Source organism: Nymphaea colorata, chromosome 1 (genome assembly GCF_008831285.2).
Source record: "Nymphaea colorata isolate Beijing-Zhang1983 chromosome 1, ASM883128v2, whole genome shotgun sequence".
Classification (NCBI taxonomy): Eukaryota; Viridiplantae; Streptophyta; class Magnoliopsida; order Nymphaeales; family Nymphaeaceae; genus Nymphaea; species Nymphaea colorata.
In genome coordinates, this window is record NC_045138.2 from 35,772,116 (window position 1) to 35,799,319 (window position 27,204).

Sequence of the window (27,204 nt, forward strand, 5' to 3'; positions counted from 1 at the left end):
GAAGAGATGTGTACATTATACAATCAAACATCTGTATGTGTATCTAATTGGGTCCGCGTTTGGTGAGATCACAAGAGTCGAATGCTTTCGAATGCCCGGCGGCGGCTCGGCCCGACCCCCAGGCCTACTTTCGATCGATTAGTAAGTGGATGGGTCCATGCACCGCTGCAGCTTGGAGATGGTTGTGTCTGACTTAGGCTATAAGAGGTTGGTTGGCGTTAGGACCTTTTAACGCAAGACTGCCCATGGTTATTGAATTAGCTCGTTCAAAGATACGTGTGGGATTATTGTCGTGAACTTCTTCTATAATTTCTTACTTGAATATTACTGAAATGGCAGGAAGACGAAAATGAAGATGGTGGGTCCGTAGTATAAAAAATATTATTCTCTGAATCAAAAAAATAATAATTATGACCTTAAGTCCATGAATTTCCGTGGATCTCAAACCCAACTCCTGAAAAAAACGAGGAATTCGAGAGCTAATTTAAAATCATCATATGATATTATCGTTAATCCAACAGAAGCGGTGCAAGCCTGAGTTGGATTTCTATTTTTCAGACCAACCCGAAACCAAAAGCAGTGCCCATAGTTTCCCCAGAAAAAGCACAGACAGACAGACACGGGGAAAAAAAAATGGGATAACTACTAACCGTTCCATGTTCAATCAGAATGAGCAACATCGCACCGTTTCAAACAAATTCTGTGGGTATGGTATATTATATATCTACGGGGACCCAATGCCTATCAGTTTTGCCGACTCTCGGGGCAGATATAGTAGTACCAGAGACCCCCCAAAAGTCGGGCCGAGACGGTTTGTCGCATCTAAGATGTCAACGGATGGAAATTCAAATCATATCTTATTTATTTATGGGCTATTCACATAGTTAAATTCAAATTTGAACTTTAATTTGGGTTTTGGAAAAGTTTATACCATATATCAGAAACTAACCTTCTTCTTCACATACCAATATGAATCCAACTTTTAAATACGCAAGTACATTATGATCATTTAAGAACCAAATTTCAAAGTATATAGATAATTAAATATAAGATATTTATTTGAGTTCCTATCTGACCGCAATTTAATTGAGATGCGGTAGAACACGACTAAATAATCAAAAAAACATGTCCAACCCATTTGCAACCCGGAGAAGTGAATCTTGGGAGGAGTCACCCACTCACATCAATGGAAACTTAACATCGTTTTTGCGACACAGGAATCCCCGTCTCCCTCAAGGTTTATCCAGAGGTTAGATCAAAAACAGAACCCATCTAATATTGGGCCAAATTTTGGATCGCCAGTGCTTTCTTATTAAAACAAAACTATCCCAACACGTTAAAAAAGTTGCAAACTAAAAACTGACACTCGTAAGAAAAATAACAAGTTTTAGAAACTTCCCCTCATAAATAATGTGGCATTGCATCTCCCAAGTACTTATAATGCAACGCTATCTAGGATAACGTCGCAGCAAGATCCTTGGAACTCATTCATTCTGCCGATAAGAAATAGGGAACCGTAACTTTTAGATTTGCCTGGTTAGAGCGGAACATCGGGTAGAAATTCATGATTCTCTGTAAGAGCAATTTGTTAAAGTAACTCGCGCCCTTTTCCGCCTTTCACCATTTAACCAGACCACAAGAGGTGGAAGAGATGCGTGGGGTTCAACATCTCACGGGTTAACTTGAAGGAGATGTGAGTTCAGCAGCTCAAATATGATAATACGAATCGAAAAAAACGCGATAGCTTCTCCCCATCTCCAAATCGAAGGCAAAACAAAAGCAAACATTCCCTTCCCGCTCTCCATGCTTCCCCTAATTCTATATTATTGATGTAATATTTTGCCTGCGCTTCCAACTTCAGGTATCCCACATTCATTTTACAGAGAGCCATGGTGTATTGCAACCAAACCACCACCCGCCAACAGAAGAAGAAGAATTTCCCGCATAAAAGAGGTAGGTTTAACCAGCATTATCTTGGACAAAAGTGCGCAGATCGAAGAATCGGAGGAGATGAGCATAGAGCAAGTAGTTTCGATCTTCGATTTCAGGAACCAGTTTTTGCCAAAACCATTGGAAAAATGCGACTCGGATCCAATCGACGTACTAACTAACTGTTGCATTAACCGGTGAATAACCATATTTACAATGACGAATTTGAAGCTAAACCCAAATCTAAAGAGGCAGCAGAAAGGGGGAAATCTCAAAATTTTTTACAGACAGACAACAAAAATTTATAGACTTTCCGGAAAAATGTTTCTCCGTTTATTTTCCTTCAAGACCAGACCATGTCGACCGCGATCTTCAACTCCGAGGGATCTTCCACGGCGTCGTCTTCGTCGGCAGCGCGAACAACCTGCGGCGACATCGTCACCGGCTTCCGGACGGCGATCGACGAGAAGGCGGTAATCTGCTTCCCCTTAAGCGAGGAGGCGGAGAGGGAGGAAGCCGGGAAAGAGCCGCCGGCGAGGAGGAGATCGGGCGTCTCGCGCTTGAATATCTCGGACAGCAGAAGGACCAAGGATGCCATTGTATGCGCAGAAACCTGGTTTTTCAAAGGTGGGAGGTTTTGGGGAGCTAGGATGATTGCTGTTAATCGATCGGCAGAATATATATATAAAAGGAGAAGGAAGGAACTTGCAGACGGCGGAGCCCACAGTATTAATTCCGCTTCTTCCTCGGTTCTGGAAAGGGGTTTTGGTTTTGGCAGGGGCTCCAACGGGTTTCTGCGGAAACCATGGGTGGTGGTCTGGTAGTGGTAGACCACGAGCTCCAAGTTCCAACCGCTTTGCTTGGTTCTTCCCCCTTTCCTTGACCCGATCGGATCTCTGAGTCGTCTGACCCGATCTGGATACGCTGACGTCCTCCCTTGACGTCTAGCGTTCGGACTCAAGTCCGATCCATTTACCGTTCACTATAAGCTAAAGATCTTCTTCGTGATAAAAGAAGCCGTATTTTTAACACGAGCTTCAGAAATCGATCATACGTTCCTTCCTCCTAAAAAATTCAGGTACGAATAGATCTGGATTTGGACCCGCAAGCAGAAGACTGCAAGTCGATCGCTCACCTGTATCTGAGCTGAGCTGGATCATTGTGGTCCCGGGAACGAAGATCCAACTGGTATCCATTAAATTGGGTCACCTGGTGGCAGTCGGAAATTGAAGGCTCACCTGTGCTATCGGTGCATAAATGGCAGGCACCTCTCGGTATCACCATCAATTTCATTTTCCTGCAACCCATTCGGTACATCTGATCTGATCTGGGTTACGCTCACATTTGTTAATCCAGAAAGTTGAGAAGGAAAAGTTATGGCCCGGTGTTTTTGACCAATGCAAACATAGAAGCAAGATCTCAGAGAAGAGGGTTAGCACTGCACCAAACCATGGACAAACTACGCTGAATATATAAGTTTTATCCTTTTCAGCTCATTCAAACACGCTTCCAAGGAGAGCTTTTAAAAGGATAATCCGACGAGGAGGATCGCTAACTTTTCTTAATTTATCGGAAGCATATAAATTTTCCTTATTTTTCAGAAAAAAAAAATGATGATGATTATCATAGCGTGAAATGGCTGATTCCCGCTACATATAAGAGATTTTGAATCAGACCAAAATTTCTAGCTTCACCACCGTGCCCAAATGAAATTAGGAAAAAAAAAAATTGGAAACTAAAAGCAAGGAATTGAAATTTTTGTCTGAAAAAGAACTGGCCAAATTTTTGTCTCATGGCAGTGAATGGGTGAGAAGCATCAATCTGCCTTTTGTAAAGTTACAGACAGATGAGATGAATGATACCGCAGCGACGTCTCAGTCTATTTTTTTTTTCATTGAATTTTACTGATTCCTTGTTCCCTTCAGATCTTTATAATTAAAAGAAGGGCGGGGAGATCGCGTGAACCGATAGGGACGTGGCTCGTTATTTAATGGTGGCACCCAGTTTTGAAAAAGGAAAACTGTCGGGAGGAAAAGGCGGGGCCTGAGCTGCAGAGAAATCAAATATCGGAAGCCCCCTTTTAATTTATTGCCATGCTTATTTGATCTTCGTGTGAGACCCTGTCCGTCACCCTTCAGTTCCATCCCTCAATGGTTACGTTTTTTCCCCCCTCAGATCTGGATCATGCCTCGGGTTCTACAAATTCTATAAATCCTGCCACTCCATGTCCAAGCCTCAATGGAGATCGAACATGTTTTCAAATCCTTGGTTATGAATGGCACTTGATGCGCTCTTTAATGACCATCCTTGAGTCGGGTTGGATACCCAATGCTCTCTCTCTCTCTCTCTCTCTCTCTCTTTCCAGCGCGATTCAACACGTCCTCAATTCAATTTTTAGAAAATGCTATCTTATCTTATCTTGATAGTATTATTGAAGAATATTGAGTTTCCGATTAAGAATGATATTACTAAAGCTAAGTAGATCGGTTTTTGTTCCTTTTCTCTCCCCCCATTTCTCCTCTCTCTCTCTTTGTTTTGTAATTAATGGACTTCTTGTCTTCAATTTTTTTTAACTAGAAACCTCTTTTGATATATATTTCCATTTTATTCGTTCTCTTTCTCTCTCTCTTTACATGGTTTGTATCTATGAGCTTTACGTTGACCAATACGAAAGTAGCGACACTTTGAGACAGGCGCTCCTTTCACTTTTTCTTGGACATGAATGATGATGGGTCCAGTGCGTTTCTCCCTATTCGAACTTTCTTATGTTGCTGTGGCTTGGGGTTAAACGGTTTTCAACGCCCAAGATCTAAAAAGCTTCGTTTGAACTTCCAAGACAAAGATTTGAAATCTCGAGACATAAAAGATCCAACAATCTGACATTTCAGTTAATCAAACACATTTTCGTGTGAATTTCTAGCGAAAACGGCTCAACAGTAATGCCTTTTTCGGATTTATGTCAGATTCAGATCTATCAAGCATTCAAACGATGGACAAAGATCCACGGAAACTGGTCAACCCAAACCCGCGATAAAATATATTTGTTCACGAGGAATGAATGAAATGAAAGATTCATCCAAGAAGACGAAGGCGGGGAATGGGATGAATTAGATTTAAAACAGCAGGCGGATCAGAACTCTTCATATCCAAAACCTGGGAACACAAACCCGACCCGACCCATTTACCGGCCTCTACTGAGAACGATTGAGACCCGGGAAGGGAAGCCCTTTGAGTTTGGAGAGGATGACAAAATCGGAGATCTCGATAGCCGAAGCGACTGGCGAGAAAATGACGGAGAAAACTCGCATCTGTACTACTACCTCCGACCCCCACCGTTCCCGCACTGACTGACGAAATTATCCTCCCACAAATCCGAAACCCCGGAGCAGTCAACTGCCCCGAGACGTCCCCTGGTGAAGGGTATTACCGTCATAGGGTACATTTATGCCGCCCCAATGTTGTCGTCATCCTATCTCGGACGCTGTAACGCACGGGTAGCCGTCCCCGTCGTCTACCAACTCCCAGATACGTCCAACCAGGAGAGCACTTTTCCTATTCCAGTTCTGCCCTTGAACGGATCTTTTACACGTATTTCTGCTTGACCCGGCGGAAGGAGGCCGAACAAGTGCTCGAGTCGAGCACTCACCTGGGCGTTGCGTTGGTAGCTCCCGTAGATGAGCGAGCATCTCCTCCCCTGGCTTGCCTTGGAAAAATGTATTTATTTTCAGGGAAGGAATCCAAAGTAGAATACCCATGTTTTCTTATCACTTCTACAGTTTCATGTGTCTAATGCCCATGTTTTCTAATGACGAGCAATATTCGACCTTATCTTTCTTTGTCGTTTTTGTATACATTCATTTTGGTAACAAATTTTGGGGAGATCCCCAAGCGGAATGTGAATAAGCGTTATATATCTGTCTCATAGATCGGCTAAGAAGATCATTTAGTTAGGAACTAGGCCTTTTGCTTTTGTTACATGACTTGTCTGTTGCAAAGTCATCGAGATGGTTTTCTTCATGTGGTGTTTGATGAGGCTGGAATTGAGGAATTCTATAATTAAAATTCTCATTTTTGATGAAACAATAATTGCATTATCAAACAAAAAAAATTGATTCCACAATTATAGGCTCCTCTTTTTTTTTTAAATCAAAATTTCAGGATTGTGATTCTACCTCAATAGATGAAATTATGATTTCAGAATTTTTTTATCCCCCTTTAGGGCACATGTTATGTAGCTTTAAATTCATCAATTCTATAATTTTAATTTTTGTTTTATCAAAAACATCATTTTCAGTTTCGAAATCAAAATTTCAAAGCTAGAACTAGAAATCCCTCCATTCTTGGTGCTCTAGATTGAGTTTGATCGGGTTTCGGCTCCGCTCAAGCAAGAAAATTGGTCTATAGATTAGCCGGGGTAGAGCCCTAATTGCTCGCTGGATCATGAAGCAGGACTCGGAACCACGATCTATAACATCAACGTTATTATGGAAAAGGTTTAGGGTAGTACCGTCCGAACTGAATTATCGGGCCGTTCTCGTCCAACCCACGGTTTCGGTCGTTCCCGCCAGCAATACCACGGTTCATGGAAAGAAAGAAGCTTTGACACTCCGGAGAGCGCCGTCCTTCCCGGTCGATCTTCACCGCCACCGATGGCTCAGCTCCGCTTCTCCACTACTCCTCATTCTCGCTTTCCCGCCCCCGCCACCTCGACTGCCGTCATCCGGTTCTCCGGGCGGCACGGATCCATACATTTTCCGGCGGATTCTGCCCTCAATTCCGTCCACCCTGCGGTTGGAATCTCCCTCAATCTCTCGCCTCCGTTGAGGATTGGCGTCCGACCACTAGTGCGCACGACCACCGGGGATGGCGCGGGGACCACCGTTGGAGGTGGAGGAGGAAGCGGAGGCGGAAGGAGGAAGAATGGTGGCGGCGGAGGAGGTGGCGGTGGTGCCGGACATTCTAGGGAGGAGGGCAATGGGAAATCGGACACTGGCGGCGGGATCTTGGGGCTTTTCCTGGAAGGTTGGCGTTCTAGGGTTAGAGCGGATCCCCAGTTTCCGTTCAAAGTGTTAATGGAGGAGCTCGTCGGCGTCTCTGCGAACGTGATCGGTGACATGGCGACCCGGCCGAACTTCGGTCTCAACGAGCTTGATTTTGTCTTCAGCACGCTGGTCGTCGGCTCGATCGTCAATTTCCTCCTCATGTACCTCCTCGCCCCTACAGCCGGCGCAGTATCGGCTTCTGCGGCGTCGAATCCCTTCGCTTCAATTTTTGCCGCCTGTCCGAAGAGTCACATGTTCGAACCCGGCCCTTATAGCCTTTTACATCGATCAGGGACCTTCATCTGCAAGGGGGTGGTATTCGCGGCCGTCGGGTTCGCCGCTGGTATGTTGGGGACGGCGATTTCTAACGCGCTGATCTCCTGGCGGAAGCGGATGGATCCTGGGTTCGAGCCGCAGAACAAGGCGCCGCCCACCGTGTTGAACGCGCTCACCTGGGCGATACATCTGGGTGTGAGCAGCAACCTCAGGTACCAGACGCTTAATGGACTCGAGTTCATGCTCGCCCGAGCTCTGCCTCCGTTGGGGTTCGGGGCATCCGTGGTCGCGCTCAGGTGCGCGAACAACTTGCTGGGTGGGGCCACTTTCGTGGTTCTTGCCCGTCTGACTGGGTCCCAGAAGGTGGAGGAGGAGAAGGCAGAGGTCATCGAGGTGCTTCAGGATAATTGTGATGGCGAGACCCACAAGGATCAACAAGATTAATAAAAGCGGTTGGCTTTTCTTTTCGCCTCTAAGTTTTGCATTTTTTGTTCAGAGAGCGAGAGAATGTGAGGCAAAGAGGAGAGAAGTAAAGATGGTGTGACATAAAATTCTCAACCTTGCATTAAATAAATTAGATGGCATATTTTTCCGACCTAGAATTCTGCCTATCATTCTCCATTATTTGATCCAACTTAGACGGAATCCGCAATTTTATTATCGGTTTGCCTGATCTCTCTTGAATTGCCAATGATACTTGTTTGAATGGTCCGTAGTCTATCTTCAGCATCTGGTTATCTATTTGTTCATGCCCGAGCGTATGCATGAGTTTGAGTTTGGCATATTTAAAAGCAAGTGCTTGACTAAAGCAATTTTGGCGGAAAACACGCATTTGCAACCGCAGTTAGTTTTTTGGTGATCATATTTTATTTACCTGTTGCCGGTGACAGATAGCAAACTGTGGTCTTGCATCTGATCTGCTGTTGGTGCCCCAAGGCTGCGAGGGACTATCAGGAAACTTTCAAGACTTTGAGTTGATAATGAGTATTTTCATATTCAATGTCTTCAAAATGCAGATTGATTAATGGCTTGATTCAATAAAGCCAGTCTTCTTCTTAAGAGCATCCACAATAACATCACACATCTAATGGCGTTTCGTGAGGATGTGTTCTAACTGCAGATATATGTCAGGAATGTAGTCCTGCTGCTTGGGCCTCGGATTGCCAGGTTGTAGATGGGAACAGTTTGGATGGTATATGTGGTTGCTCAGAATTGGTAGTGTTTACTATGCCTGACTGCAGTCAATCGTGAAATAAATCCTGCTTCATCTGATTAGGTAGTATAGTGGGAAAAAATTTAACCAATCCATGCAAGATCCGTTTCTTCAACATAGTTACTCCATCCTTATGGTACATTTCTTGGCAACAACAGCTTCAAAGAGACATTGCAGGGGAATAAGGGTTGTTGCTAACAGTCGAGTGATCTACCCCTAAACTTTTCATTCAAGCTGCATCACCATGTCTGAGCCAATTACAGTTCGGTACGTGCCTAGTTTCCTCTGAATCTCCTTCAAGGTTCCTTTTTTGGGAGTTTGTTATGATACCAGGCCGTCGGGTTTGGTGGCTTAATTATTCAGTCCTTTTTCCGGCGCAGACATGGTTCGACTGTTGAAATGTTCCTGAGCTTTCAATTCCTTTTTTCCCCATCCCTTTTCTTACATCAACCAACAGGTGCCAAATTTTTTTTTATTGATAATTATTGATATGTTGGCTAAATTACCTAGATCTCGTTTACCAATAGTACATCATAAGCTGCCAATAGTAGTAAAGGCGACTACAGAACACCAACTTTACACTTCACAATATGCCTGAGCAAAATAGGTGAAAACTGTTTTCAAGTTACTTGGCTTCTACGACATTGACTTCTGTTGGCTTGGCATGGGGCGCTGGGGCAGGAGGTGCCTGACCAGGAGGAGCACGGTGAAGCCTGCAACGGAATGAGCCAGCGTGCACTGTTGGAGAGCATATACAGATTTTACTGCCAGATATGCTGGAGAAGGAGTCTGTTGAACTTGACCTCCTCATGGAGATGAAATTACCCTGGTTGTCACCTGCGCTGTCCTTCTGAGCGTGGTCATCTCCAATCAAATCCATAGGGCCCATGTCTTTGGCAGCTCGGATTCTGTGGACATCACGAGAAATAGGAGAAAATGTAAGTCATTTAACTCCAACTAAATAGCAACGTGGGTGGAGTTAGCTCCTTGTAGCTTCAAGAACAAAGTCTCAGGAGGAATGGATGAATAAACCCATCAAATCAGTTATATCATGCAAAGAATAAACCTCTCTGTCTCTGGGGTTCACAAATGGAAACACACACACAGACACACACTGAGAGTATGCAACTATATCCCTACGGTTGCTGGAAATACGTTCGATCGTCATGTATGCAGAGTATGTCTATCAGCCGCCCAGTGTTTCATGATCTGTTATGACGACATGCTTTCAGTTGGAAATTGGAAATATTTGGTTATCTACATGGAAAAATGAACTCCCAGATCAGGCATACATACCAAGGGGGCGATGCTGCAAACTAATCCTAAGAAAAAGAAGAATCATCGAGTTTTTGTTGCTTTTACCTGATGGACGGCTACTTCGAAATCAGATGAACGGGAAACTGCGATTTGTGTGGCCTGGGTTCTGGCCTGAGAGGGGCAAACTGCTTCCCAATAGATTGTGGTTTATATTTATAGGCAACACATAGCTTGTTTGCGTGATTGAGCCGGCAGCGTTGGTGGTTGAGATCAGCAGAAACCCACCTTCCACTGACTCCTCAGTTTTTTCTTTGTTTGTCTGTTTTTTTTTTTTAACAATTGTCTAAAGTCTAAGCATCCGAATACAGAAAAACTTGTTATAAATGGCCCTTCATATAGGAAAGAGGCACATGGCTGTCTCAGGCAGGCCTTGGTTTCACATTGAGCTGACCAACGTGGTCCTTACAAATCTATCAATGCTCTTATAGTTAGTGCTCCGAAATTGACCGTATTCTGGTTATGCAGACAAATCCTTTTCCAACCGGTTCTGTTTCGAATTGAGGCACTTTTGTGTTCCAAGGAGTATAGCGTAACTGGACCTTAAGGGTGGTAAGGGGAAAGAGGAAGAGAACTTCGGCCTTTTTCGGATGGCTTCCTCTCACTTGAACGGAGGCTATGCTTCTCCTCGCTCGATTCTTGAGCATAGAGATGAGAATTTAGTTGCATTTTTTTTTTCCAAGGCCATGGTAGCTAACATCCTTTTCCCCGAATTTACTTTCTGATCCTTCCTCAGGAAGTTTCGGAAATATGACCACATTAGTACTGAATCCTGCTTGAAAATTGGAGAGAGAGAGAGAGAGAGAGATTCTCCTTGGTGGGTGGTTATATTTTTGCCTTTTTTTGGAATAACTGACAGAACTTATTTGTTTATTACACCTTCTTTTATGAGTTCATTCACAAATTCTGTGTTGAACGTCAGCTTTCCCACAGTTTCGGAAGCATCTGTGATCGTTTCTGGTCCCATAATGGGAAATTCTGACTTCTGAGGTATGAATAGCAGGACTTCGACATTTCAAGGTCGGGGCCAAAAAGATACAGTTTTTTGAGGGGGGGAAAAAAAAAATCAATTCGTATGGCCGGCTGGTGACCTGATGTGAAGAGATTCTCGAAGTCTAAGACTAGCTGGAAAGTTCAAAAGAGATTTATGGTAAGTGAGAGCAGACTTGAAGGTTTTTCTCTTTAAAAAATGTTGCCTTGACGAGACCGCCACAGGTAGCATAAAAGATCTAGCAGGAACCTGCTATTCAACAAGGAAGTGTACATGGCTCGCGTGACAACACATCCACTGCTTTTCTGATATCGTTTTCCGATCAAAGACTTTCTTATTAAAAATACTCTCTTACCAATATCACAGGCCGGGGGGAGATGCGATGCTAAAATGTGGTGCATATTGCTGCAATACTTCACCTACCGAACTTCACAACGAAGCATTATCATCAATTGACAAAGCAAGATTTTTAGGTATTGGGTCCACACCTAAAACCAAAAGTCGGCGCCGTTTGTTGTCCCTGAAAATTTTCTGATTGAAGACTCCTGATTGAGGCAATGCCATCATGTGGTGCAGGTTGCTTCAAGAATGTGCTTGCTATATCTTTCAAAGAAGGATGATTTACCTGCTAAATCTTCAAAGCCAAGTCATTCTTGCTTAAAATCTCACAAAAGCTTTACGCAGATCGGATCCAGCCTGGTCATGTAGATGAATCTCGATAAGGTTTTTCGCTAGCCTACGGTGGTTATAAATCCCAACATCATCAACGATTCGGTTTTAGTTTGATTGAGAAATATGCTATTTGGCAAGATCTTTGTCCCGACTTGTCTTCTGGGTCTTCTCTCTCTTCTCGTAGATTTGACAAGCACTGCCACACAAGCCTCTTTAACTCGGTGGCAAGCTAAGAGTATAAATTAGAGATGAATTCCTCCACAATAGCCCAGTAAAATTAGATACCAAATTACCAATCAAATCTTTTAGGTCCACGCTACAAGAGAATACAAGGCACTGTACGAGTATGATAGCTAGGGTGCCACTGACTCTCCACAGTTAAGCTCGAGCGGGTCCCTACATCATTTTTAAAACATATACCAGATATAAATTTTGTGCATTTTTGGCCTAATTGAAGGACAAAACACGAGCTTGGATTCATCTAGGTTTAGCTTGGTTAACTGGTGGCTTTATAAGAAGCCATTTAACAATGGGAACAATTTATTTCTGTTTTATGAAGTAGGCCCAAATGTTAGGGCAGATTCATGACTGTTACTGTCGCCTACCAGCCCCTAAAAAAAGCCCGAAGTTGAGTTCCTTGTGTCCGACTTAGATGCAATGACAACGAAGATGCCAACGTTAACATAATAACCAAACAAAAAATTACAGCTTGGTACTGTTGTAGATTGGAGTAGAAAATGACCCGGATATAAAGACAGCTAAACGTATTAAAAGATCAGTTCGCAATCGGGTCGAACACAATAAAAAATGACAAACAATTTGCCACACCAGATCTGATCTATTCGCAAACCTACCGCAGCCTCTACACCAAAGAAGCTTTAACGAGCTCACATCTTTGGCCTGCCAATTGCACCTGGAAATTACCCAGCGATATCAATAATCAGTGCCAATAAGACGGAGTTAGCAATCACTTGCCAACATATTGACACTTCATAAACAAAGACAGGTACGTCCAAAACTGAAAAGGATTGTCCTGCCGAAAAAATAATAGTTATCCATGGTTGAGACTCAAAGCAGCTTCGCATGTCTCCCGGGGTGTAGACTGGCAGGCCAGTGAAAATTCTGTGTCAATTTGATTCTCGACGATAGAGTAACATTTTAACTGACAGGTCTATCACTCCACACCTAGGACTGGAAGCAGCCGTTGACCCCGGGAGCAGGAGGAACAACTTCGGCTTCTTCGGGTATTTCCCCTCCCCAAAGCCGTTTAACATTTTGCACTAACAGAAATGGGGTTTGCCAGCGGTTTCACTTTCCTGTGTTGCCAGCCATAAGAGAACTTCAACTGAGTTTTCATCGTCCTCTCACAAGGTATAATGGCAGGACCAGATTGTGGTCCAAGTTGGGCGACACACACAGCGGCTGCGAGCACAACCTGATCTTAGTTCTACATTACACAGAACATGAGTTCTGTAGAAATCAAACTTGCCTATCAAGTAAAAGAACCTTTTCGTAATTTGCACATCAAGAAGTCCCTCTTAGCAAAACAGGACCAACCACACATGCCCTATCTACTCATCAAGCTCCTGACCGAGGCAATTAAACAGAGGGAAATTTTGGCTAAAATGAAAAATGAGCAAGACAAGCAATCATAGTAGACTTCTTCAAACAACCAGAAATGCTCCAATTATTGACAAAATGTTTCCAAACCACGGAAATTCAGAGCTTCAGAAAGAAGTTTTGAGATTAACTAAGAACCATAAGAGGTGAATCAGTTTTTCTAACTAGATGCCTGCCTGTGTTGATCTTTTAATGACAAATATTTGTTAACCTGGAGGCCAGTTCATTTGCCTTCCACCCAAAAGATGAACATGAAGATGATACACAGATTGACCTGCAAAAGAACGAAAAGCAGTCACCTACAAAGCCATGGATAAGAAGACTAAATCAAAGTAATTTAAACATCAACTAGCTATACGATACAGACATCCACTCGGTCCATCATTGATAACAAGCCTGAAGCCATCTTCAAGACCTTCCTGTTTGGCGATAATCTTGGCAGTGTACATGAGGTGGCCAAGAATCTCACGGTGCCTCTCCTCCGCCTGCAAGCAAAGCAACCCACAGTAGCCAGTCATTAAAAAGGGAGATAAGTATATAAAGTGCCAGTGGAACCATCCATGTAAAGATCAGTGAAATGGCTGATGAAACAATACAGTTCTCCTTTTCTAGCTAAGCCAAGGACCAAATGCTCCTCCATCACCAATCACACTTTTGGAAGCCTCTGGTTGATAAAAACCTTAAATCCCAGTAGGGAGTAAATTGCAGCCTTGATCTTGTTACAAATTAACAGAACCGTGGTGTTCAAAGTTCTGACAAATATTCAGTTTGGTGGTGATATTAATTCTTCCTACCATATCAGTGAGGTCATGGTACAACAAACCTCTGTTAAGCATCAACACAATGTGATACCTTGGAGAGCTGAGACAGTCCATCTTTGACTTTAGGGATGATTAAGATGTGAGTGGGAGCTTGAGGGCATATGTCTCTGAAAGCATAAACCTGTAATACAGACCAGTTAGGACGTTTAAAAAAAAAAATCCTTGCAAAAACTTTTTTTTTAACCTTTACTGTATTGACATCTAATAAGTAAAAAAGAACAATAGAGACACCAGAAAGGTGGCCTAGAGGCAACTGTTGTCCGAAAAAAAAGTGTCAGAAAAACAGTTCTCGAAACAAGAGTTGTAGTGTTTAATCCAGAACGTGCAATGAAGGGTACATAATACACTGCTTTATCTAACATATGTCAGGTATAATCTGAACATAAAAACCATCCTAGCTTCTTTGGATAACAAGAGAAAGTGAAGTAGTAAAAGATTACCATATCATCCTCGTAGACCGCAGTACTGGGAATTTCCTTCTTCAATATCTTGTCAAATCTGAAAATAGGAAATTAAAGCTAAAGTCCAAGCAAGTCCCCTCATAAATGGAAAACAACAATAGAGCTTTGTGTATTTCTAATTCAGAGCAAAAGCCACGGCAGCAGGTGCTCCACATCAAAAGCTAACAAGAACAACGTTTTGGGATTTAAGAAAAAAATGTCTGCCTTTTCAAATTCGTAAATTAAGTTGGAATGTCCCAAACCAAAGCCACAATATGCGCGACGTTTGGAAGGCTTGACTCAAAGAGGACCTTTGAAGAGCATAGTAACTCAGATAAAAACACTAAAAGCACATAAAGTGGTTCAACAATCCAGGCTTCATATAGTTTGTCCCCGCGAGTTCTAATGCTTTTCTGGGTTCGATGAAGCAATTAACCTATTCCCAGTAGTTAGTTACCTCAGCAAATATTGATTTTTCGTCATGGTTAGTTCAGCACGACAAATGAGGGTCGAACCCCATGAATGTTATTCTCCAGCTTGCTTATTTGAAATATTTTAATATAGAAGAAACACGCATCCACCCTCTCAATATGTTCCCAAAACACTGCCCATCGGAACAAGGAGATCTACCACTTGGGTCCGCAGAGAATCACAACAGCCACATAAATTTTCAACCAGCGGTGCTTGCAGAAGATACAGGCGTGGCGGTGAACAACTCATTTAATTTCTCCAAAGAGGCGTGTTTCAGACGAATTGCCAGGCTAAAAGCACTAATGCATTTCAAACGAGGAAGGAAAAAATTAGTTACATCGCGCTTTCGGGTAGAACTACCAACAACCAACAGGGTTGTTTAGAAAGTCCATCCCCTTTGATCGGCATCAAATCAACACAAAAGCAAGTGAGGATGCATTCGAAGTGCTCAAAGAACTAGCGGAATGACCCGCTAAGGCCAACAGCACAATCAGTTCCACAGAGAGAATAGTAAACGCGGAGAAAGGACAGCGAGAGACCATCCGAACGGAGAGAAAGCATACATGGTAGGAGCATCCGGTGGATCCGCAACAGCCGCCAGAGCGGCCTCCTTCTCCGACGCCATCGACGATCAGATGGAGAGACAGAGATGGAACCGGCAGATATTGCCGCTTTGGTTTCAATCAGCCGCTCATATATTCTCTCCCTCTCCCGATCTCACACTGTGTCTTTTCTTTTCCTGTCATGAGTGTACCTAGAAATCAAGACCGCGCATCTGGTTGCTGCCACGTTGTTCAGCCACCATCCGGCGAAAATACTGCAAGTATTTTTACAAAATATCAGCTTAAAGTGTGAGAACTTCTTTGTATTTTAGCAGTTAAAATTAACTCTGCGAGCTTTATAGTGCTTCAATTTAAAAATTATTTCAACTGTTCTCGGTTTTTCGCAAAAAATTATTAGTAGGATTTTCTTCGTGATGATTTGTTTGTCAAAAACACAAATATTTCATGCGAAGAAATTAGCGACGCATTTAATAATCTAATCTATTATGTGCTTGTCAACATGGCAAGAGTAAAGCTGCGAAGGATGTTGAGCTCATTGTGCGTGCTGATTTATGTTTTCATTTATAAATAAAAAAATAAAAAGTTTGACTTGATATTATGACGCTGACGATGTAAGAATTACAAATTCACGATGTTGACGTCGTAAGAATTACAATTTCATGATGCAGTTTGTGCATCTCTGAAACCAAAAAAGTCGATTTTTTTTTTTTTTGTTGGAAGTTAAAATTTTGAAACCTTCAGATATAAAAATCCTGAACTTTTAAGTCACCTCAAATTTTGTATCTTCATTATAATTCAAATCTATGAATTACAAATTCAAAAAAATGTAAGAATTTATAGTTCCACGAGGCAGCTCATGCCTCCTTTAAAAGAAAAGAGAAAAAAAATTAACATTCTTTCTTAGCCTGCATCGTATCGGATTCTTTATTCGACTTCTTTCTCGTAATTTATTTGTGCTTCCCATGAGTTCTCTCTCCAACCTTTTCATTAGCAAAAAAGTCATTATTGTTTTCATGTAAAGGGAATCCCCTTTACCCCCACCTTTTTGAATTCCGATTTCCTCTTAATTTATTTCATGCATTCTTATTGTATGGATGAATGTTGAAGCTACGAAATGTATTTCAACACGGATATCCTTCTTATGATGTTTCAGAATGACACTTTTAGAGGCGAAAATCACTTGGGACGGCTTTTGATTCATAAAGCTGAGAGAGCGTTATGCAAATTTCCTAATCTTATCCCACTTTTTTGGGATAAGTCATTGCATCCAATTCTAGTGGCTTTTTTTTTTTTGTAGTGGAGACAAGCGAAAAAAGGCCAAGTTAAATAACTTTAGAGGTCGTTTGGTAATAACAACACATAATCGTTATAGTATTGAATTTGTTTAGAAAATAAGGCAAATTCATGAAACGGTTGTTTTATATTTATTTTTGCCAATGAGACCAAAATTGTAAGCGTTTTATGAACATGCTTCAAAATTCAAGAAAACTCATGCAACATTAGAACAATTGTCTTATAAATCTACCTCCAGGAACTCACATGAAGTCATTACTGCCAAAGGAGTTGTTTGCCAATAGATACAGTAACAAATTATTCAATATTGATTGACAAATTGTTTCATGATTCATACTCTAAAAATTGTTCTGCACACTATAGAACAGTGTAGTGTATTACTGTTCGGATTACCAAACACTATCTACGATTGCATTTAATTTAATGGAGAAACAATGCTTCGTGGATATACTCAAAAATCAAAAACTCAAAATTTTTTTACAAGGTTTAAAATTGAATTTAAGAAAAGAGATTGGTTTGATTATGACCGGGCATCGAACAGGTTTGAAATGCTCCTAGCCAAGGTCTGACAGTGTATTTTTTAAGTTCTAGTTGGATCAAAAAATCACCACCCCATATTTATGTCCATCGTAAGCCACAACCATCAAACCAAAATTTGGCATATTCATTAATATTAAATCATTTTGACTTGGAAGGATAACTTACAATGATGAGTATATAATAGCGTACCTAAATTTAACTAACTCAAAGAAAAAGACATAAGTAAGGAGCAGACAAGGAAGGAGTGGGTCGGTCTGCACAAGGAAATAGTAATCAATGCTGAAGAGGATCCCCCGTTACTTCAGAAGTAGAACTTGTCGGCTCAATCTTCTTTGGTCCTTCTAAGGCTAAGGCCTAAGGGGGGTTGCTACGTAATTACTTGTGAATTTTGCAGGCCAATAATAAAATATGAAAAAGACAAGGGTGTCTCAAGTATTTTCTCTGGGCTAAGGCTTCTCTACACGAGTAACCGCGGCTGCGTCTGCAAACACAAAAGGCGGGAGTCGTTTTAGGGTTTGGGTCTCTTGGCGTCACTGGGATCATTCGCTTCGGCTTTTCGTTTCCCAGCCTTCTCCCCCTAGGAACGGCGGCCATGGCGTCCACCAAGAAGGCTGTGAGTCTCTCTCTCTTCCCAACCCTCCTCTCTCTTGGCGGTCTAACCGCGATTTCTCGCATTTCTCCCTTTCCTTTGTTGTCGATCTGATTGCGGACGTATTTTTGTTTGCCATTCTTTAGAAAAAGACTCACGAGAGCATTAACAATCGACTTGCTCTCGTCATGAAGAGTGGGAAGTACACTCTTGGTTACAAGACCGTCCTGAGATCTCTCAGAAGCTCCAAAGGTACCCATCTTTTGAGGCCTTCCGGCTGAAATTCGTGGATTGGCTTTTCCTTTTTTTTTTTTTTTCCTGGTCTCTTTGCGATGAATCTCCAGGTCGAGATTGTTTTCTGAATTTATTTGTTAAACAACTGATCATGAGATACATTTCATGCAAAGGCATCTTGCTGCGTAATATGCTCGTGTGCATTTTGTACTTGATAAATCATTCATGATGAAAAGGATGCCCGCCTTCTTGCCCTGCTTCTTTATCGGGGAGGCCAGGGTTGGGGTGGGCTATATCTTGCTTGTGGTTTATTTTTTTCTTTAATCTGGGCCCTGCGGTTTTCTATTTTTTCAGTGCGGGGGTTTTTATCTCCTGGTTTTGCTTTTTGTTCACCACTAGAGTTTGTAAACATAGTTAATTTGAAAATAATTATTTTTGATCAGGTCAGTTTCAATAATGTGCGTCCTGTGATGAAATGCTATATCATAGGTTGTCCTTGTTACTTTGATGGAATCACTCTTCTAATGCCTTGATAACTGTTTATATACTTCGACAGTGCATCTTGCTTTGTTTGAATGTTACTATCATTCAAACTGATGGAACATGTTATGTTGTTGTCGGCAGCAAAATTGATAATCATTTCAAACAACTGCCCGCCTCTCAGGAAGTCTGAGATCGAGTACTATGCCATGCTTGCAAAAGTTGGCGTACACCATTTCAATGGGAGTAAGTTTATAGATCTGTCGTACTTGCAGACTTAATTTTTTATGCACTTCTGCATCACTTTTACTCAATATATATTTTGTCGCATCCACTTGTGGTTCTACTGTGTGTCCTTCATTTGAATCATTTCCCTTTTTAATCCGTTTCTAGAGTACAGGGTATGTGTTTTTCTACTGCTAATTAAATTTTTTAGTTCTTTATTTATGAATGCACCAAGTTTCATCTGCTATATACTGTTTTTTATGGTTGAGTTTATTTCGTAGAGCCTCTATAACCTGTCCTTTGCTGCTATATCTTCGACCTTGCAAATATTGGAGTGTCCAAGTGAACATATATGATTATGTGCTGAATTAAGCATAAATAGGAAAGTATCGTGTCTTGTATGATCCATGCTTAAAGCTGTATATGCACCTGTCATGGTATCAGTGGAGAAATACAATATACAAACACCTTGCACCTCCATTTCAGATAAACTATGATTCTGTCACAGAAGAAAAGAGAAGGGAGATTTTTTTATTACTAGAAGTTGACAAAGATAACCACGTTGGATGTTTAAGATGAAATATTGATAGTGATTATTTTAGGGTTTTGATTTAGGACTTCAGTATATAAGGTTGGCTGGTTTCAATTAACATTATCAGTCTCTGTAACTTGACCATTGGACGTTGCAGTAAAAGCTGATGTCTACAAATTTATGGAGGCTAGTAGTTGAAGAATACTTTTATTTGGCAAATGGTTCATGAGTCTTGGTACAAGTTCATGAGGAAGCCATCTTTGCTGCAGGATCTTGTTCAAGAAAAACTGTATATTTTCAAATATATTGCTGTTGAAGATGTTTACCCATTAGTTGCTTTCTATACAAGTTGCACTTGGGTGGGAAAAGCAATGGCCTTATGATTACCATGTGTTTTGAAATTGTAATATATTCTATACGTGAAATACGGAATTTTCTTGTTTCAACAAGTTGACAAAAAATATGTAGTGGACAAGATCCCAGTATTTGTTACAAACATTCATTGGCTCCATTAATTTTGTGAAGCCCTGCTGTCTCTAATCATCCAATGTTTATTGCTTTTTTATTATCTCAAAATTGATGAATCAAAACTACAAAATGTGGTAAGTGATAGTTGATTTAAAGGATTCACTGCTACACGATCATTTTGGATTTGAATATTTTATATTTTGTAAATTCAAATTGTATTAGAGAATAGACGGGCTATCTCTTACGTATGAAAACATGTAAATGTTATTAAAAAAATCTAGAAAATGTTAGAATAGCTTGCCTGGCATGTTTGATGTCAACTGACTTTATCTGTACTCGTACAGTCTTAAGTTGTAGCATTTTAGAATGTTACAGTGGAAAAGTTATAAGGTTCTTTAGATTTGAGGTAAATAAACATCATACCATGTCTTTTTATGGTAGACACATGTGGGGTTTCTTTGGAATCAATGTATCAGTTTAATGTGATGATCTATGGTGAATTTTTTCATTCAAACTCCTGATAGTTGTCCCAAGCTCAATTGTGGTTGAAAAGAACACTGGATGGATTGTCACTTTAGCAATAGAATAAAGTTTATATGAGTGATGACACACAAGTTTCAAATATCAAGTCATGGATATTTTTCAAATATATCAAGTGCATGGTTTGTATAGTTGCCACAAGGGATTGGTTCTGCTATCTGTTGTGTTTACTTGTCAAATTTCGTTATGAATTTTGCACTTGCCAGACATGGACTTTGGTTTTGTTAGTGGGTAAACGTACCGGATTGATTCCATCTCTTTTTTTTTTTTGGCAGATAACGTGGATTTGGGCACTGCATGTGGAAAATACTTCCGAGTGTGTTGTCTTGGCATTACTGATCCAGGTGGGTCTCCGACAATCCATGTTCTTGCGTTTTTTTGTTGTGAATGTGGCTCTGATTTTTGTATTAATATTTGTTTTCAGGCGATTCTGATATCATTAAAAGCATTCCTGGAGAGCAGTGAGTGGAAACAGCAAGTTACTGATATCTCTGTTTTGTAGTTTCAAATGATTTTGGTAGTAACTTAGCGAATAGCCTTTATTGTGTTGCTCAGACATAACGAGTGGTTTGTGAAAGAGGAGGAAAAACTTTGTAGCATGTGAACCATTTGATTTTTTTCATATGCATGAAATTCTTTATCCTGTTTTTCCGCTTCAGATGTCCCAGCTTTTATGCGTTTTGGTACCTGAAATGGGCTAATTGGATTTTACTATTCAGTGCCCACTATTTCTGCAAAGGGGATGATCATTTGCATCCTGGGGGTTCACGCACGCTTAAGACTGCCCCTGTCTACGGATTGCAGAAATGTTAAAACGAGTAGTGCATTCTTGAACCGGGTTTAGCTCTCGAGTGGCGTCGGTCGTCGTTTTCCCTTCACGTACTGTTTCTTACGGCAACAGTGCTTTAATTTGAAGCAGTGGAGGTTGGTGATATAGTAACTCAGCCAAAGAGCTGGCCGAACATCCTTGTTTTCATGTTCAGCAAATCCCATATCTCGACTCCATCGGGAGGGTCTGTACCAGGAGCCAGTCCCTATGATATTTGGTATGTGCGAAAGTTTGTCCCAACCCTCCCCTTCATCGTGCACAGACCAGCAAGGAATGTTTTTAATGGGTGCACTAAGCTTTCAGTTGTACCATTAAAAAGAGCTTGAACATAACAGTTGTACCCTAGGTCCATAATCGTGCTGAGACAACCTTGTTTAAATTATTTCTTGAACATTGAAATTCTTTTCCTTTTACAGATATAAACCAAACAAGAATTTTTGGAAAAAAAAAAGCTCCTATTTTGCACATCAGTCGAACTGACAAATGAAAGCTCTACACATATCTTACCTGATTTTGCAAGTTAAAACACAAAGAAGTTTTCTTATTTGTAGATTTGACAACTGTTAAAATCCAATTTTCCAAGAGAAATTCATTCTTTTTGTTGGGCCTTAACGCCACATTGTTCACAACCATAAGTCTGAGAAAAGCCGGAATGCCGGTTTCCAGTCGATCGTGCGGCGATTAGACTCATCGTGCTACAACGAAAGACCCAATATGGAATATGCAGTATAAACAAATACGGATGTTTTTATAATACAAATGACCCAAGGGCGTTCTGTGGTTAATGAGTTGCCCGTGCACGCAGTCGAAAAAGGGAGAGAAAAGTTCAAACAATTCGATGACAGAAATTTCTTACCCACAACAAAAATTGCAAATAATTTAACACGGCCAAAAGTGTTTTCGACAGGGAACAAAACAAACCACCAGCTTCTGCCAAAGTTCATAAAAGTAGCTTCCTGCTTTGACTGCATGCCTTTTAGAGATCTATTGTTCGTCGACTTTACACTCAAACTAGGAAATAGGATTAGGCCAGGGCCCCAGGCAAAGCCTAATCAAATATGTAATCAGATATTCACAAAATAAAAGCGTGAACTATGTAATGAAGAATTTTTCACGAGAACTTCCCGTTGTACCCAACCGAGGGCAAAGAAGCATGCCATACAATGCCAAGGAGAAAGTGAAAAACATGAAACAAATACCATTCTTGATGGGAGGGAAACCAGTCACGATAAAACAAAAGCAGAAAGCTAATAGTTAAGAAGCTAGAACATACATGATCGGAAAACGAGGAAACGGCTTGACATACCAACGGATACAAAATAAACAAAAATCTTCTGATGATCATTCATCTATATCCTCACCCTTGTTGAACTGTTCAGACTCCCGAATTACGAACTGGCCAACTCGGATATTTGGTATGTGCGAAATTTTATCCCAGTCCTCCCCTTTCTCCTTCATGCACCGATCAGTAAGGGATGTTGCGTAGAGACTAATTTGCAGCGAATTAAGTTTTGTTAGGCAACGAATACTCTCCGGCAAAGACTCCAAGTTTTCACAGCCCAAGAGGGTTAACTTCTCCAGCCCCCTGAAGCATTGCAGTGCAGACTCCTCCAGAGACCTTACTTCCCGCGGAATAGAGATTGTCAGTTCTTCAAGTGTCTCGCTCGGAATGTGTCCAAGCACGTTCTGGAGTGCTCTTGGATCATGATCTATGCCCATCCTCAATGATTTCAAGTCAGAGAAAGCTGGCATCGTCTCCATGCTAACACAACTTATATCCAAACTCTTCAGTCTTCGTAGGCACTGAAATGGGAACTGCTTCAGTTTGGGCAAGGACGTGATGGTCAGATTGAGCAGCATTGGCATTGCTCCGTCCATGTCCAACCACTCCTCCAAGTTTAGAAATTCTAAAATTTCTAGGGTTTCCAACCTGGGGAAAGCATTTTCAACCGTCCCATAAAATTCATAGCCAATGGATTTAACTGCAGGAAACTCCAACATTTCTAGGTGCTCAAGTAAAGGAAGCTTCCCCAGAGCTGGTAAATGTTCACAATTGTCGCAATGGAGAAGTTCAAGTTTCACCAGATTACAAAGAGATGAATCCAGCATCCACTTTGGAAACATAATGCCAGGATAGTTCCATATGGATAGCATTTTAAGGTTGCTGTGAGGTCGGAGGCAGTCAAAGATACTTTTAGTCCCCTTTCCGTCTGCATATTCATCAAATGTCCATTGCAGTGTCAAAGACTTCAATTTTGGCTTCTCACAGATTTGAGATTCAATGGCTTCTCTTTGGTTACGCACTTTCTCCAAGTTCGTTATTGACAGGTGCCCGCCGATAGAGTTTAGATTCTGAAGCTCTCCAATTCTGTGGCCATCTTCATCTTGCACGATGAAATGACCCAGTGTCTCGAGGCGACTTAACTGACCAATGTGTTTTGGCAACCATCCCAAACTCTCGGTACCACCAAGTTTAAGATGCTTCAAGCTTAAAAGCTGGGGTAAATCACAAGGCAGGTTTTGAAGCTCATAACACCCTTCTGCATCTAAGGTTTGCAAATGGAGCAAAGGACCAAAAGTTTTAGGTAACCAAGCAATGTCTGAATAGCAGAGGAAAATGTGCCTCAGGCGCCTTAATTTCCGTACTGATTCTGGTAGATTGTGAATTTGAGAGTCACTCATGTCCAACACCCTTAAGCTGTCAACTCTGTCGAACAGGTCAGGAGGCAGTACAAGACGCCTCGCCGTCTGTAGCTTGAACGTGCGGAGATTCTTGGCACGATGAAGGGCCTTCCGAATGGATAATGCTACGTCTTTGGCAGAGTTGAACTCTTTACAGATGAGAAATGCATGACGTGCTTCGTCAGGGATCTCATCTAATCTCTCGTTCTTGCATATTGAGCTGAAGCCGTCAGACCCTGCAACAAATCGAGCAAGGACATAGGCTAGCTCATGCATTTCATCACTCCTGGTCTGCCCATGCTTAGCCTTGTAAAAGACGCCCAACAAAGATTTATCAACAAGATCATCGAAATATTGTCCAGCAACTTCCATCATCTCTTTCTGTCCTCTGCGAAGGATAAACCCCTCTGCGACCCATATTTTTGCCAAATCACTGCAAGAAATACTGCGGTCCTTGGGAAACATGGAACAATAAGAAAAGCATCTTTTTAAAGTGACGTTCAAGTCATAATAGCTCAGCAACAGATCTGGAAGGACTCTTTTGTTGACAAATGGCAAATCGAAAATTTCACTTTGCAAGACACGCTTCCATTGGCACTTTCTTTTCTTTGTGCGCATCATGTTACTCACAGTTTTCACCAAAAGGGGTATCCCTTTGCACTTCTTCACAATTTTCCTTCCAATTGGTTCAAATGTGAAAAGATCTTCCTTGCACATTCCTGTGAATGCTCTACGGGCAAAGATTAACCAAGCGTCAGCACCTGAGAGGCGGGTCAACCGGTGCAAATGTGTGGCATCCATGGCCAAAGAAACCTTCTCACTTCGAGTGGTAACCAGAATCTTGCTTCCCTTCCCGCAGGCTTTGAATGGAAATTTCAGATGCTCCCACTTATCAATGTCTTCATTCCACACATCATCCAACACGATCAGCACTCTCTTATTGTTCAAAACTTTACTAAGACGATGCTGCAAGGGATCCAATTCTGTCAAATCAATGTTCTTCCCCGTCGCAGTTTGGATTAATGCTTTTGTAAGCCTTAGCATATCAAAATCTTGAGACACATACACCCAAAGTCTCTCCTCAAAATGTTGAACTACGCTTTTGTCATTGTAGGCAAGTTGAGCAACAGTCGTCTTTCCAATTCCGGCCATACCAACAATGGTGATCAATGAAATCTCTTCATTACTTCCTCCTAATAATGACTGCATCACCTTCTCCCTGTCATCATCCCTGCCAAAAACATCCTCCTCCTCCACATAGGAAGTCGTACAACGGGCTTCCATCTGCAACCTCCTCTCTTCAATAGCCATTTCCCTAAACCCAGTTTTCATGCGGACCAAATCATCTAAACTTCCAAGGATGTCCTTTGCCTTCTTCATTATAGAGTGAACCAGAGGGTTCGTTTGATAATTGCAAACACTCATCGGAGAATATTCTCTCTTCCGTTTCCCCGTGCTTAGAGAGCGAGTTTGATTGCTAATAAGAGGAGAATACTTGCCGACACTCTCATGCCATTCCTCCACATCATAGGCAGCATTGACAAGGCCCCTCTTCGTAGAAATAAGAATCTGGGTCGTGCAATCGTCTAGGACATTCTCGATATCGTAAGCAGCATTCTTCAACCTTCTCAACCAGTTTCTAGCAGCTTCGTCCTTCATCTGCAGTCGCTCTGCGTCGTCAATGGATGGCTGTAGGGCCAACAGCAAGCTCAGCAACTTTCTCAGATTTTTCTCAAGGTGAACACCCAACTCGTACCCTTCCCCGATAAATCGCTCCAGATACCGCGCCACCGACAGAACAACGAACTCAGCCATGTTCTCCGTCCAGAGATAACCTTCAAGTATACCCTCTGCATGGCAGGAAAGGGGAAAAAAAAAAAGGGAAACGTGAAGAGACGCACAGACATGGACAGATGGACTTCTAATCGGACGAAATAAGTTTGTCGCTCAAAAAGAAGAAAAAGGAAGGCATTGAAAAGGAGACTGCAACTCGATAAACATGAACTAGACGCATTACTCGGAAAACATCGTGTAAAGCGAGAGTCGTCGTAAACATACCTTCCCACCAAACTGGTTTATCTAACTACAATGGCAGCAGCCAGCACCAGCAGTGGGCGAACAGTATATCATCGCATCCAGGACGAACACATCCAAGACGGTGAAAGAAACAGAGGGTTGTCCTTCACCATCTAACGAGCACGGAACAAAGAAGGAAAGAACGATGAAAATAAGAGGCGGAAAGTAAACGAAAAGAATTCGGGAAGAAAGAGGGTTTTGGCGCCAAAAGTAATGATCGTCTGATGCAAAGAGTCGGACGGAAATGAATCGGCGCGTGTTGACTCGGAGGCGGCGGAGAACGGTCTCCTTTTCTTAAAAATTTCGTTTAAAAAGAAAGATTCGAAGCTGTATAAAAAAAAAAAAAGTAGATCCTGATTTCAGGAACATAACATGTTAAAAACTATAAATTTACTGTCGGATGGGAGAGCTCCGACTTTAAATTCATCTAACATCCAAAGACTTTCGTATCACCACGGATCTCAAATCTACAGTCCTCCTAGTTGATCTTTCTTGACAAATCCTGTTTTCACAATATCACCATTTTTTGTCGGTGCCATCAATATTCTGGATTGTTAATTTCAGAAGTTTGATTGTGGAATTGATGGAATCAGAAATACAATTTCTGATTCCAAAACCTCGTTATGTTTGTCTAAACAGATCTTTCTTTTTTAAAGTTTATTTCTGAGCTTGATGAGCATGACAGGAACTAAAACATGGTTGTGAAGTTTGTCAAAGGTCGTGTGTTATTTTTATAAAGGCTGAACATTGGTTTCAAAATTTTTTGAAAAGTAGTTAGACATAACTTCTTTTAGGATGTGTTTGTTTTATGTGAATCTTATAGATCCTCTCATAGATTTTAAATCAGACCACCCCTTCATTCATCCGACCTTAAATTTATAGTTTTTAACAAATAAACCAACCTTACTTTCAAAATACACGTTTTTAAGTAGTTTCGAATTTAAAATTCAAATCTATCAAACACAACCTAAATAAAAAATCAAAATGTAATAAACCACAATAACACCTAAACCCGTTCACACCTTTTGATTCTCTCACTCTCTTCTCACCATCGTTTTTTTTTTTTTTTTTCAAAGCTCTTCACTATTACTTATTTCCAACGACCGGAGATGATGACGGATCGCCGGATCGGCAGGCGGTGTCTCCCAAGCGTCGAATGAGGAAACCCAACCCCGGATGAGGTGTATTCCTCTAATTGTTTGGCGTGGACTCCTTTTTTGGCAGCTATTGAAGAAAAAGTAATTGCCGCCTTTCCTTTTGAACCAGGAAGAACAATATGGCCATCAAAATTTTACCAATTATATAGTTGAGGGAGACAACTTCATTGAAGAAGGGAACTTGTGGATCTCGCTTTGAAACAGAAT

At 41.5% G+C, this 27,204-nt stretch overlaps 4 protein-coding genes across 4 annotated transcripts; 2 read left to right on the plus strand and 2 right to left on the minus strand.

Annotated features, from left to right (window-relative positions):
- The first annotated feature begins 6,444 nt into the window (after positions 1-6,444).
- LOC116247222 (protein RETICULATA-RELATED 3, chloroplastic-like) lies at positions 6,445-7,953 on the plus strand. Its single transcript, XM_031619261.2, has one exon. It carries the CDS (start codon positions 6,579-6,581, stop codon positions 7,689-7,691), a length of 1,113 nt encoding a protein of 370 aa, XP_031475121.1. The 5' UTR covers positions 6,445-6,578; the 3' UTR covers positions 7,692-7,953.
- A 5,117-nt stretch (positions 7,954-13,070) lies between these two features.
- Positions 13,071-15,508, minus strand: LOC116264076 (14 kDa zinc-binding protein). Its single transcript, XM_031644027.2, has 5 exons — positions 15,353-15,508; positions 14,319-14,376; positions 13,910-13,999; positions 13,425-13,542; positions 13,071-13,331 (listed from the first exon to the last, which is right to left on the minus strand). The coding sequence occupies exons 1-5, from the start codon at positions 15,412-15,414 to the stop codon at positions 13,264-13,266; spliced, it is 396 nt and encodes a 131-aa protein (XP_031499887.1). The 5' UTR covers positions 15,415-15,508; the 3' UTR covers positions 13,071-13,263.
- A 2,134-nt stretch (positions 15,509-17,642) lies between these two features.
- Positions 17,643-20,893, plus strand: LOC116245732 (60S ribosomal protein L30-like). The gene is made up of 5 exons (XM_031617249.2): positions 17,643-17,798; positions 17,921-18,026; positions 18,633-18,734; positions 20,529-20,597; positions 20,678-20,893. The coding sequence occupies exons 1-5, from the start codon at positions 17,778-17,780 to the stop codon at positions 20,716-20,718; spliced, it is 339 nt and encodes a 112-aa protein (XP_031473109.1). The 5' UTR covers positions 17,643-17,777; the 3' UTR covers positions 20,719-20,893.
- Positions 20,894-22,260: 1,367 nt separating this feature from the next.
- Positions 22,261-25,985, minus strand: LOC116267728 (putative disease resistance protein RGA3). The gene is made up of 2 exons (XM_031649603.2): positions 25,823-25,985; positions 22,261-25,614 (listed from the first exon to the last, which is right to left on the minus strand). Exon 2 carries the CDS (start codon positions 25,577-25,579, stop codon positions 22,424-22,426), a length of 3,156 nt encoding a protein of 1,051 aa, XP_031505463.1. The 5' UTR covers positions 25,580-25,614; positions 25,823-25,985; the 3' UTR covers positions 22,261-22,423.
- Between the last annotated feature and the right edge of the window lie 1,219 nt (positions 25,986-27,204).

What these genes read in the sequence shown, in the direction of transcription:
- LOC116247222 (XM_031619261.2), top strand. Translation starts at nt 6,579, where the DNA reads ATGGCTCAGCTCCGCTTCTCCACTACTCCTCATTCTCGCTTTCCCGCC.
- LOC116264076 (XM_031644027.2), bottom strand. Translation starts at nt 15,414, where the DNA reads ATGGCGTCGGAGAAGGAGGCCGCTCTGGCGGCTGTTGCGGATCCACCG. An exon ending in GACTGTCTCAGCTCTCCAAG is followed by an intron (nt 13,543 to 13,909) that starts GTATCACATTGT and finishes CTTTGCTTGCAG; the next exon opens with GCGGAGGAGAGGCACCGTGA. An exon ending in CAATGATGGACCGAGTGGAT is followed by an intron (nt 13,332 to 13,424) that starts GTCTGTATCGTA and finishes GTTCTTTTGCAG; the next exon opens with GTCAATCTGTGTATCATCTT.
- LOC116245732 (XM_031617249.2), top strand. Translation starts at nt 17,778, where the DNA reads ATGGCGTCCACCAAGAAGGCT. An exon ending in TGGCGTCCACCAAGAAGGCT is followed by an intron (nt 17,799 to 17,920) that starts GTGAGTCTCTCT and finishes GCCATTCTTTAG; the next exon opens with AAAAAGACTCACGAGAGCAT. An exon ending in TCTTGGCATTACTGATCCAG is followed by an intron (nt 20,598 to 20,677) that starts GTGGGTCTCCGA and finishes ATTTGTTTTCAG; the next exon opens with GCGATTCTGATATCATTAAA.
- LOC116267728 (XM_031649603.2), bottom strand. Translation starts at nt 25,579, where the DNA reads ATGGCTGAGTTCGTTGTTCTGTCGGTGGCGCGGTATCTGGAGCGATTT.